The 12,776-nt window shown below is 45.0% G+C and overlaps 2 protein-coding genes across 10 annotated transcripts in view; both read right to left on the bottom strand.

The window, feature by feature from the left end:
- The window catches only part of WDR33 (WD repeat domain 33), a 110,684-nt gene extending 109,875 nt beyond the window's left edge, over positions 1–809 (bottom strand). For 2 of the 7 annotated variants that reach the window (XM_039489663.1, XM_039489664.1), the window contains exon 1: positions 647–809. The gene's annotated coding sequence lies outside the window, so the exon portion shown is untranslated. Of the gene's footprint in view, positions 1–472; positions 503–646 lie in introns of those variants that run through there. The other 5 variants (XM_039489662.1, XM_039489666.1, XM_039489657.1 and 2 more) reach the window with 4 other exon arrangements.
- A 3,573-nt stretch (positions 810–4,382) lies between these two features.
- Positions 4,383–10,705, bottom strand: POLR2D (RNA polymerase II subunit D). 3 transcript variants are annotated; one of them, XR_005585098.1, is made up of 5 exons: positions 10,534–10,705; positions 8,492–8,672; positions 5,490–5,585; positions 5,335–5,392; positions 4,383–5,002 (listed from the first exon to the last, which is right to left on the bottom strand). XR_005585098.1 is itself a non-coding variant. In XM_039489962.1 (4 exons), the coding sequence occupies exons 1-3, from the start codon at positions 10,604–10,606 to the stop codon at positions 5,486–5,488; spliced, it is 354 nt and encodes a 117-aa protein (XP_039345896.1). In that variant the 5' UTR covers positions 10,607–10,704; the 3' UTR covers positions 4,383–5,002; positions 5,482–5,485. The 3 variants fall into 3 exon arrangements, 2 of the variants coding, with proteins under 2 accessions (XP_039345896.1, XP_039345894.1); XM_039489962.1 differs by lacking the exon at positions 5,335–5,392 and having other exon boundaries at positions 5,482–5,585; positions 10,534–10,704; XM_039489960.1 differs by lacking the exon at positions 5,335–5,392 and having other exon boundaries at positions 10,534–10,699.
- Between the last annotated feature and the right edge of the window lie 2,071 nt (positions 10,706–12,776).

Here is a 12,776-nt window from a genome sequence, read left to right as displayed (position 1 = left end):
CACATCAAGCTGTAAGTTACATATCAAAAGAGAAATACCATCTAATTCCTGAAGAAACAATAAGGCTTTCTCTCTATCTAAAATGGTGAGTTCTGATTTTACTGGGTCAAGTAGTTTTTCTATGCAAAGAATAAGTTTGAGACTGTAAAACCACGGGAATAGATCAAATTGCAATCAAGTCTAACGTGCTCTGCAAAATAAACGTGTAACAATCCCCAGCCGTACATGCTTCCATTTATGCGGCTGCCATATGGCCGAGGCCAAACAGCACGGATAACACTCAACAGGCATGGGGTCTCCTAAACCAAAGGCCACAGGAGGAAAAGCAAGGTGAAGCAGAAACTCCTATCCAGGGCCCTCCTTCCCCCACGAACTCTCGTGCTACTTTCAGCCCCCGCTAGCTCTCCAGGAGCCCGCTCCAGGCCCTGGGGTCCCCGTAGCTTAAGGGCCCCAAACCCAAGCCCCCACTGACCTCTCCAGGCTCCGCGCTCTCGTTCCCCGCCTCAGGAGCTCCTCCCTCCCACCCCCAACCCAGGCACTAGGCCCCCTTCTCCTCCCCGGCCTCACGGCCTGAAAATGGCGGAGGAGCCACACCGCCCGGCCGCACTGCACCGCCCCAGGCGGCCCATCACTTAGCTGCACTCACCGTCCGACTGTTTTCTTACCCCCGCCACCGGACCCCGCTGCCGCGCCGCTCTCCACACTCCCCTGGCCCGGAAGCCGCTGCCTCACGAGCCCCCACCGCGCCCGCCCGCCATCTTTTCCCCTCCAACGACCGGGGCGGCGCACGCGCTCTACGTCAGTACGCTTCAAGGCGCCAGGGAGGACCTGGCCGAGGATAGGGACGCAGCGGCGGCCAGAACCGCTTCTGCGCAAGCGCAAGCGAGGCCCGACTGTGCATGATGCGGGTGCGTGCAGTCGATACAGGGGCGACTCGACAAGGGCAGAACTGCAAGCGGGGCGCGCATGCGTCGAGAGAAGTAGCAGGGCCTACACTCTAATGCCGGGGTTCTTAAATTTCATTGCGCTGGGACCCCCTTCTGACAACAAAAATTACTATAGGACCCCCCCCAAGGGGGGGAGAACTGAAGCCGGAGTCTGCGCCAACCCCATCACCCCACGTGGGAGATAGAGCCAAAGCCTTAGGGCTTCAGCCCCAAGCAAGAGGCAGGTAACGTGAGCCCCCTTCCCCCCCTCCCCACAGGGGGGCTGAAGCCCTTAGGCTTCAGCTTCGGCCCCAGGCAGCGAGCAAGTCTAAGGCAGCCCAGGTGACCTCTTTAAAATGGGGTTGCCACTCACTTTGAGGATCCCAATCCACAGTTTGAGAACCGCTGAAATCTGTTGCAGCACTTGGGAGTCCTGGCTCAGAAGGAACTCCCCCCCCCCCCCCGCCCCCATACCTGCTAGTGCGCTCTGACTGGTGTGAGGAGGGGGGAAACCACCTGAATCTGAAAATAATACTGAGCAGCTAGGAGAGAGCTGACAAGGCTAGGGAAAGGTAGTAACCAGCAGCTTGAGATCATATCAAGAGACTGCCACAGCCATGGGACATAAACCCCCTATTCACCAGTGCATGCAACCCAAACATTTCAGCCCTCAGGGAATGAAACTGATCATGAACGAACTTGACTTCACATTGATTTCCATTGTCCCAGCCAAGACTGATGCTAAAAGTAAAAAAGGCCAAGATAAAATATAAACTGGAGTTTAAGAATTGTCAGTTTTAAGATCTAAGGCATTATTAAGTATCAGAGGGGTAGCCGTGTTAGTCTGGATCTGTAAAAGCAACAAAGAATTCTGTGGCACCTTATAGACTAACAGACGTTCTGCAGCATGAGCTTTCGTGGGTGAATACCCACTTCTTCAGATGCAAGTGATGCATCTGAAGAAGTGGGTATTCACCCAACTTGCACTGCAAGTTGCTGCGCTCAGGGGGGTGTTTTTTCACACCCCCTGAGCAAGAAAGTTGCAGCAGTGTTAGTTGCCAAGCTAAGAATACAATAGTTTAAAAAGAGGATTTTTAAAAGTATTAATTTTAAGATGTAAGCAGCTATGGGAAGCAGTATATATATGTTTGAGGAACAGCGAAGAGTCCCCTTTCACATCCTGGGATTTTTGGCATCTTAACCTTTTTGTTTCTATTTTTACTTTCCCTACTGCATGGTTTGTTTGGTTAAGTTAAACTGTGCTGAGCAATTTTTTAACTCCTGATGAATGCAGAAAAACTTATCTGCCAAACAGATTGTCAGCAGCATAGAATAGCAGCTCAGTGAGCAACCCTGGGAGGTAAAAATATTACACAGAAATTACCAAATCAGAAGTCCATCTCTAGTCCAGTATTTGGTGCCTCATACTGTCCAGAAATGCATAGGACTATTCATATAGACGTATAATTATTTTAAATGTTACTAAGCTCCTGACTGGCTACAGGATCTTGTGAAAACAAGCTCTACAGCTTGTATATAAAAAACTATTTCATTTTATCATTTTAAAACATACTGCCTTTCAGTTTCACTGGACTTCCCCTTGGTTCTTGTATTATGAGAAATGGTAAACAAAGAGCACTATTTACCTTTTCTATAACATTATTTTGTATACCTCCAGCATGTCCCTTATGTCCCCTCTTTGAAAATAATATGTGACAGTTTTGTTTAATATTTCTACAAATGGGAGGCTTCCCATGCCTCTGGTCATTGTTATTCCTTGTCTCTAAACCCACTCTATTTCTCCTGTATCCTTTTTGAGAAAAGGTGAACAAAACAGTATTCCAGATGAGGGCACTACATTGATTTCTATAATGGCATATTTTAAGTACAGTAGAACCTCAGAGTTAGGAACAGACCAGTGAACCACACCCCTCATTTGGAATCGAAAGTACACAATCAGGCAGCAGCAGAGACAAAAAAGTACAATAGCAATGTGTTAAATGTAAACTACTAAAAATAAAGGGAAAGTAGCATTTTCCTTCTGCATAGTAAAATTTTAAAGCTGTATTAAGTCAATGTTCAGTTATAAACTTTTGAAAGAGCAACCATAACATTTTGTTCAGCATTACGAACAACTTCCATTCCTAAGGTGTTTGTAACTCTGAGGTTCACTATGCTATATTTTTCCCCTTCTTGACCATCAACTCTACACCAAACAGACATTTTTAATGAGCTGTCCACATAAATGGCCCAGTCTTTTTTCCGAGCAGTTACAGATTATTTAGGAACTAGTAATATATTTGAGTAATTCAAATTATTCTTTCCAAGGTGCAATGAATGTATCTTTTCATGTGGCTAATTCAAGGGGTCACAAAACTTCTACAATAAAATAGCCCTGAGTAATTTTCATATTTTGAGTACACCCTTACTATACAGTATTAGCAACCTCTTTATTACATGTTCAGTAGTTCAGTTCTATCATACAATAGCAGTTCACAGAGGTTTTATTGGTCTAAGAGACCTTCTTCTCACCATCTTGTCTGTTTTATTGCTTCTGATCTTCTTTGAAAAGTGGTAGCTGTAATTTATTATGGATTTCAATGTTTGGTAGTATCAGTCTATTTAGCAGAGGATGATGTAAGCAATGTGGGATCAGGTCCAGCTCACTAAACCTGTTAGATTTATTCTCTAAAGGCTCCCATCCTATTTTTAAATATCAATAAGAGACAACTATCACACCTAATCAGACAAATTTAAAAGAAACCAAGTCAAAGAAGCCAAATAATCTAGCTAGTGCTTCCTTACCACCAAAAGTAATGGGGCTAGGAGGCAAGGGTTCTGATATGAAGTTCTTATTAAGACATCTCAATTTGTTTTTTAAAGATCAGTATTTTCATTTCATTGAAGCAGTCACAGAAATCTACTGTGAGGCAGAGTATAAGAGATTTGTTTGATGACAGCTGCAGCTGGAGATTGAATCTAAGGTGAATGAAACAAGGTGGATGTAGCTAATAAAATACAGAACCTCACTCCTGTGTTACCTTTTCTTATAATTCTGACCCAATTAAAGTTACTGTGGTTAATCAGAAAGGTATGTTTGGTTTATTAGATTCCAGGAGACACAATGATATTAAAAGGAATAAGTTATGTTACTGCTGCTGTCAATAGGTGTCACTCAAGGTAACTCAGGCAGCTATTATAAAGCAGCACAATCTTTCAACACTATGGGATATGGATGTCAAGTTTCCAATCATTGCCTAATAATAGTGTCATATTTCTCTCCCTCACAAAATATGCGTATACAATTCTGTTCATTTGTAGTAGTAATCACAACTGATGTTTGGATCATCCCCTCCCCAGAGACTATTCCCTCCTTCCAGGTCAAAGTGTTTCTCAATAGGACTTAAATAATTAAAGTTGGAGTGAATCAGATAATATTTACAAAGTATAGGAACATAATAAGAAAAATCACAGTTTAATTCAAACTGAACAATGATGAACTCTTGAAGGGGGGAAAAAAACATTATCTTGAATAAACATTTCAAGAGACAGTCAGATTCTTATTAGCCCTTATTCTACAAACTACTAGGATTTTCAACAACCAACGGGCACAAAATTTCTCCACCTTAGGTAACTGGAGTTCATAAGAAAGAAGAATCACACCTACGCTTAATCTAGGCCTTGTAACCAAAAACACTTTGAAGATTCCCATGACGGGACAGGAAGTTGGGGGAAACAGATACTGACACCTCCTAGACAGGAGTTTCCAAGATTCCATGGCTCTCACTACAAATGAATCTTTGTCAAGTTTACAATATTCAGCAAGTCAAAGAGTGGTCCCCAGTTTAAACATGTCTGTGTGGGACGCAAGGCTGAAGTACTGTGCATCAAGAACTCTCTTTGCTCTGTCCTGGAGCTAGCTAGCCTGGTCTGGTGTGCACAGAAACATCTGAAGTTCTCTGATCTTTCTTTTCATAATAAGGGCTAGTAATTAGCCCTAATACTGGAAGCTTCGTTTGGTCTGAATGTCATCAAGAATCTGCTGTAGCTCCTCATCTTCAAACCGGCCCTCTAGGCTGCAAGATAAGAACAATAATGATAGAAACAAGCCTCTTCTCTGTGCTTCCATTTTTAATATCCAGAGTTCCCTCATGTTTCTACACCAGTGTCTCAGACATTTTTGGTACCACCTGGCATTGCACTATTTATCCAAAATCTCCACCTCCTCCTGTGTTATAATACACAGACTATTATGAAGCCCCATGTTATAGCTCTCATGTGCCTCCACACTGAATTATGCAAATCAAATACCTTCCTCCCTCTACCTTTTCATTGATCAGTTTTAGGACATGACATTAAAAGGGTACCACACTCAGGAATGGGCAGGGCCAGGCATCAACACAGTTACCTGACTGGCGTCATGTAGAATTGTACCTTGTAGGTCAGCCCACTGTGGCTGTCAAACACTGGATACAAAGGGGAAACAATAGGTCAGCTCAGTTTTCCCCTTATTCCTGTATCTTAGAACCCATAAATCATAAAACCTGGGACATACATTCTCACCTGGGAATCAAAGCCTTGGCCTCCTCAGCTGTCTCAGGACACAGATTAGCCAAACATGCCAATTCAAATTTATGGAGCTTTTTCTGGAGCAACAAACTGCAGAAAGAGAAGATGGTGAGAATATAGGAAAAATGGAGTAAAAAAAAAAGCAGAGGAAAGGAAAAGAATGTAAAAGAAACTGAAGTAATGACATGGTTCTGACAGATCTGTGAACAAGGAATGGGGATGAGAAAAAGGGCAGCATAAATTGTATTTATTTTATTAATACAACCCCATTATTGCTAGTAAGAACAAAAAAATATACACAATAACCCCCAAAGCCCCCTCCCCCCAAAAAGAGCTAGAAAAGTCCTTCCATCTACCACAATCTGCTGTCATATAAATATTTATACCAAAACAGCTCTGGAGGCCTCGTTACCCACTCTACTACAGGAGTTCTCAACCTGGGGGTCATGATCCTTAAGGGGGTCACAAGGTTATTACACATGGATGCACGAGCTGTCAGCCTCCACCCCAAACCCCGCTTTGCCTCCGGCATTTATAATAGTGTTAAATATAAAAAAAGTGTTTTTAATTTATAAGGGGGCAGGGGATGTCGCACTCAGAGGCTTGCTTTGTGAAAGGGGTCACCAATGCAAAAAAGTTTGAGAACCACTGTGTGACGTTGCACCCCATAATGCTTTATAGAAATATGCTTATGAGTGTAAATGTGACATAACTGGAATATGTTTTATGCTAGATACGCCATGTAACATCTTTGCAAAGGTTATGTTCTTCTGCATGTATTCATCCTATTCATGTGCATGTATCATTTTTATATCTGAAGTTATGAGCATTGGCTCTATGCTTGTATTTAAAACGTTTGCTGTAGAAAGCACCTAAGGCAGATTTGGTCAACATAGTGTGAGGGGGTTATTCAATTGGGAGTACTTGGCTAACAATGGACCTTGATAGATGCCATGACTTGTCCATGTGACTCCAAAACTCCATTTTGTAGCTGGATTCTACACAGGGGGACAGAGAGACTATATTTTAAATTCCTGCACTAAAAAGTGATTGACCCACATAATTAAAACTTTAAAGAAACATTGTAAGTACCCTACTGTCCAATTTATTTTAGCTTCCAGCATTCAAAAACAGAGTTTGGAAAATTTACCAGATATACAAAAGACCACTAAACCAAACCGCTCTAAGTGAGAGAACTCAAATTAACACTCAGGGCTTGGCTACACTTACAAATTTGCAGCGCTGCAGCAGGGTGTGAAAATTGCGGCGCTACAAAGCGCCAGTGTAGTCAAAGCCCCAGAGAGACTATATATGCCCCTGGGAAAACCTCTCCATTTTGTCTTCAGCTGGCTCAAGATATAGCCTCTTCTCCTCCCCTCCCACCCCCACCCCCCCAAAAAAAAAGATGCCTGAAAGAAACTGGAACAAAGGACAGTAACTACAGGGGTGTGAGTGACTGCTGGACCCAGACTAGAAGGAGGCTAGTCTGTCAAGGAAACTTATTGGAACACCTCTGAGGGTGAGATTTACCTGCATTTAGCTTCCTATTGTATTAGGCTTAGACTTGCGTGTTTTTGTTTTATTTTGCTTGGTAATTTACTTTGTGCTGTCTGTTATTACTTGGAATCACTTAAATCCTACTTTTTGTATTTAATGAAATCACTTTTTACTTATTAATTAACCCAGAATAAGTATTAATACCTGGAAAGAGGCGGCAAACAGCTGTGCATCTCTCTCTCTATCAGTGTTATAGAGGGCGAACAATTTATGAGTTTCCCCCGTATAAGCTTTATACAGGGTAAAACAGATTTATTTGGGGTTTAGACCCCATTGGGAGCTGGGTCTCTGAGTGCTGGAGACAGAAGCACTTCTTAAGCTGTTTTCAGTTAAGCCTGCAGCCTGTGAGGGTCATGGTTCAGACTTGGATGTGTGTTTGCAGCAGGCAAGAGTGTCTGGCTCAAACAAGGCAAGGTACTGAAGTTCCAAGCTGGCAGGGAAAACAGGCTCAGAGGTAGTCCCAGCACATCAAGTGGTAGTCCCAAATGGGTTTCTGTGACCCAACCCATCACACACTGCTCTAACAGAACCTCACCAAGTCTCTCACTTCCCCAGAAAAACATGACTGAGATCTTTAGAGCAGCGGTTCTCAACCTGTGGGCCACATGCTACCAATTAGCACACAGCTGCAGCCCAGCTGTGTGCTAAAAATAATTTCGAAATTTGCCAGGCTGGTCAGGCAGGTGGGCAGGGCTGACCGAGGGGAAGAGAGGGTAAGGCGGCTTGCAGGAGCGCTCCTGCCAACAGGGGACTGGTGAGTGCCACAGGAGGCAGGAGAGTGGGTCTGTGGGTAGGTTGGGGGGGAGGGCACAGAGATCTAGAGTTTTTCTGGGGTGCTATAGCACCCCCAGGTTTTACATGGGGCTCAGCTGCAGGGGTCAGGTCTGGCTGCCCAGTCCCGTGCAGGGGTCCAGATCCAGCTGAAAGCTGCCCATCCCTGCACAGTGTGGGTCCCGGGCTCCAGCCACCTGGTCCTGCACAGCATGGTCTGTGTCCGGCCTCCTGGCCCCAAGCAGTGGGGTTTCAGGGTCAGGCTTTGGCTGTGCAGGGGAGTTTCCTGCGTTCCAGCCACTCAGCCCTGCACGGGGGGTATCTCGCAGTCCAGCTGCCCACGTGGGGGTCCGGCATCTGGCCCTGCTGCAGGATCCAGCTGCCTGGTCCCACGTGGGAGTCTGGGCTACCCGGCCCAGCACCCAGGGCTCTGCTCCTGGCCCCACTCTGAGCGGGGGCGCTAGGCATAGGGGATTGTTGAGAGGTTGGGGGTGCTGTGGTTCTCAGCCTGTGGCCCACGATGATAAAGAGGTTGAGAACCACTGCTCTAGACCAACCCTGTTCCTTGGAATAACAATAACTACCACGTTTCAACTTCATAATACAGCACACACATTACACACTAAATTCCCCCAAAAAAATCATCTTTCCTTGACTCTGCCACTCACCTGCGGACGCTGGCAATGGTCTCCCGGTTTTTGAAGCGGCTGAAGCGAGCCGTGTAGTTCAGAGTTTTCATGAAGACTTCTGAGAGCTCCTGCTCATCCTCAGCACTCTCATTCTGTTGTTTACGATGCTCAAGAAGCATGTGCACTTCTGAATTTAGAAGCGTCTCAGCAGTTTCAAATTCTGTATGCCAGCGAGTTTCAGTGTGAGAGAGGGATAAGTACATCAACAAAGAAGCCAATTTCTATATGCTTTGTTTTGTGCTTGGATATGGCTTTGAGGAGAAGGAAAATGAACCACAGCTTTGACTGTGAAAATCCTGTACTCCATGACCTGGAAGCCGTTCCTAATGAGAATACAACTATAATTCCTCCAAGGCCACACAACTGGATTTACAATACTGAGTAACACTCCAGTTATTTTTAACTTTCTGATCATAGGCATTTAAATTATCAGCCCTATCTTTTGAGCTAATCATATTTTTGTAATTAATATTACTCAGTTGACACAAAGGTCCAAAATAAAGGCAAATATTAAAGGGGTAAAACTTTGAAAGGCTTTTTAAAAATTGGGTTTGTATCTTGCTTTAAAATAAGCCTTTTTTTACTACTTATTTTTTAACTTAGAAAAATCAGAAATGGCAAGTGTGATCTTCTGCAGTTTTGCTGGAGAGCTTCCAGGAGGTCTTAGGGATGTTTATTGCTAGCATCTTAATTAAAGGAGGAGGATGCTGAATGTTTAACAAAGGCTTCCCTTATTAGAAATGTTATTTAGTCATTGAAATTAAACAGGCATTAAAAAATCCTTTCCCCTCTCCATAGATCAACTTCTCTCTCTCTCAGCTCTTGGTCTGTAATCACTTCACTAATTCACTTGTCATCAAGAGTGACTACCAGAATAGACAGGGCATGAATTTCTAATGCTAAAAAGCAAGTAGACTGCAAATATTTCAGGTCTCCATTTACATCAGAAAAGCAAAAAAGAGCATAAGCCCAATTTTTTCCCCCTTTTGAGGACACCTTTAAGGAACAAATATAGCTATTCAAACATTAGTACGCCTCTACCCCACTATAACGCAGTCATAGGGAGCCAAAAATCCCTACTGCATTATAGCTGAAACCTCGTTATATCAGGGTAGGGGCAGCAGGGCTCCGGAGGTTATTTAAAGAGCTCCGGGCTCCAGCGGGGAGCCCCGGACCCTTTAAAGCACCGCCGGAACCCCGCTGCTACTGCACTATATGCAAACCCGTGTTATATCGGGCCACGCTATAGCAAGGTAGATTCATCCAAAATATTTTCAATGAAACCCTGTTTCAAATGTAATCCCTGTTTCAAACCTAAACAGTTGGTTTCCAATAATAATATTTTGAAAATATTCTCACAGGCAGCCCACAGAGAAGAAAAACTAGAGTTGCTCACATCAAACCTAGGGAATATTTAATTGTGCCAGCTTGATACAGATCAGGGTTTGTTACATAAAGCAGTAGGGACTGTCTCTTTGTCCTGTATTTGCACAGCATGGTACAAACAATAACAATAATAAAACTCCTTTATACACTGAAACGCATCATATAATAGCATTTAAAGAACATTTCAAAGATGTACTCGTTCTGCTGGAATCAGATGGCCTGCTAGAAAAATGATGATTGAGCTACTGTCACGGCTGCCAGATTCCATATTTTTCTCTTTTTGAAATTCAAGACCCAATTTTCAGTCGGATTGGATTGACACGGTTGGGTGCAGTAAAGTGGCCCCCGATTTCCAGACTCGTCTTTCAGCCTGGGAGCTGTTCCTTTTATTTACAGGGAAACAGATACCGGACTGGGGGGAGGTAACCTGGGGTACAGCAGGGTGGAGGCGGCCATGTTTTCCCCTTGCGCCCCATCCCCCCGCTCGGTGGAGTCTCCCCCTCCTACTCCCCGGACCCCCATGCGCCCCCCAGCTCCGCAGGGGGAGAATCTCCTCCTCCTACTCTCCAGTCGGCGTCCCCAGCTGCCGGGGGAATCTCCCCCTGCTTCCCGGGCTCTCCCCCGGCCCCACGCACCTTTGGGGAAGACGAGCTGCGAGGCGTCCTCCTCCACATCCGCGACCCTGGCCTCGCTGCCTCCGGCCGCCATAGCTTCAGCCGACCCGGCTTCCCCTCCGGAAGCGAAGGCTGCCGCGAGCCCCCGCCCTCCTCCTGCCTCGCGGCTGCGCGGCCGGGCCCGCTCTTCCGAGGATCCCGCCAGGGGGCGCCGCCGCGTCTCTCTCCCACCCTCCCCCAAGGCGGGGCTGAGGCAGGCCAGGCCCAGGCCCAGGCCAAAAAGGTCTCTCACCCCGTGTGGTGTGGCCTAGCCCAGGCCCCCAGCTGCCATCTGATGGCTGCTGGGCCCAGGCCACTCAGGACTGGGTTGAGCCAGAGGCAGGACAGAACTAACTCATTGCAAGTAGGGGTGGCACATGGAGGCCGAGTAGGGCCAGCCCCCCAGCGCTGGACAATGCAGGGTAAACCCCATTTGGAACCAGGCTTGGCACAACCCCATCTGCAAGACATCAACTTCTCACCACAGGATGGGCCCACTTCCCACCCAGCTCACCGCAGAGAGGACATTTCATGTTGTTGGCCTCAACACGCAGCAGGGAGTACCTGTGATCTTGTGCGGTAACTGCCAAGGATGCAAAGGGATCATTCTCCCTCGGCCAGAGCGTTGACTAGTAGCTCTCCCATCCACTAGGACTACTCCATATAATCAACTAGATCCACCCAACTGTTGCTTCTTTCTGCAGTCACTTACAGCCTAGGGGGCAGAAATAACTGAGTGAACCAAAGAGCCTCTCCAAAAAGCAAATCCTCACTACTTTTCTTGACATAGTTTGGTTCAGTTGCATAGGAAAAGGTCTTGCAATGCATTTGCAGGGAAATGGCCCCACCACCCTTCTTGATTAGTAAAAGCCACCAATGATTCTAGGAGCTCACTTTTGACCAAGGTGAGAGGAAATGTATTCTGTTACTCTGACATATGCAATTGTCTGACCTGTGGCTCAGGATCATGTTGATAATCTAACCCCCTATTGCTTATTTCTAATATCTCCTTCCAGGGCAAGATTACTGAGAAGATGCTGGCAAGCCAGTTGTAGCATTTGGTATCTACCAGTATTTTAGACTACTTCCAGTTATGTCAGAGCTGGATACAGTATGTAGAGATTGTTGGTTATATTGATGATCTTACATCCATACCCATTGACCACATTGCATATATTAATAGTCTCAGGCAGCATCTCACAACCAACTGCCAATCTTAGGGTTGTCCTGGAGTCTCCAAGAATTAAAGATCATCGTGTGATAATCTCCAGAAATACATCCAACCAAAATTGGCAACCCTAGCTTGTCCCTCCATTTGATGGTGAAATTCTCAGGGACTAGGCAGCAAGGTATTCTCAATGGTGGGTCTTAGGTTTTAGGACTCTCTAACATCAGAAATCAGGTTGACCCAGAGACTGGGTACTAGTGAATTTTATTGCAAGACAATCTTTACACAAGTGTTCCTCCAATACCAGAACTATAGAGTGGTCCAGCTACATTCTAGAGGAAAACAAACATCCTAAGAAATCCCACTGTGAATAGCAGCTTTAATAGGGGAGTAGAAAAGATTTTTCATGGATAGAATTTTCTGCAACTTTTACATCTGTGAGGCCTAGACCCTACAGCGATAGGTGCATTAGAAATACAGCTAGATATCTTACTGACAAATACAAATAGTTAATAGTGGTAGAAAGATGGAAAAGGTTAGACAAACATCTGTCAGGGATGGTCTGGATATACTTAATCCTGCCTCTGGGTGGGGGAAATGAACAAAAATGACCTGTTGAGGTCCCTTCTAGCCCTACATTTCTATGACAGCAAACAGAATGGCTTTTAACCAAGCATAGTCCCAGAGTGTTTCTAAACTGATTTACACATTATATGCACTATAAAGGATCTTACTCCTGGTGGAATTCTGCATCACTGCACATGCACAGAATTTATGTCCCCTGCACATTTCTTTGCTTCCCTGCAGAAAAATGACTTGTGACAAGGAAGCAAAGGGAAGCCACAAGAGCAGTCATGAGTAGGAGACAGAACATGAAGAATTTTGTATCCAAGTAAAGCTAAAGGAAGAATTTTAAGAAGGTAAAATGTAACTACCCAAGTTGGAATTTAGCTAGTTCGCTGTGATTAATACCCCACATTTTGTGGGGAAGTGCCTTAGGATGTTAAATTACCAGAAGAAGTTAGGACCTTGATTTTAAGTTTCCTCAAAACCAGAA

This window comes from Mauremys reevesii, linkage group 9, assembly GCF_016161935.1.
Source record: "Mauremys reevesii isolate NIE-2019 linkage group 9, ASM1616193v1, whole genome shotgun sequence".
Lineage (NCBI taxonomy): Eukaryota > Metazoa > Chordata > Testudines > Geoemydidae > Mauremys > Mauremys reevesii.
This window is presented reverse-complemented; position numbering and strand designations above follow the sequence as displayed.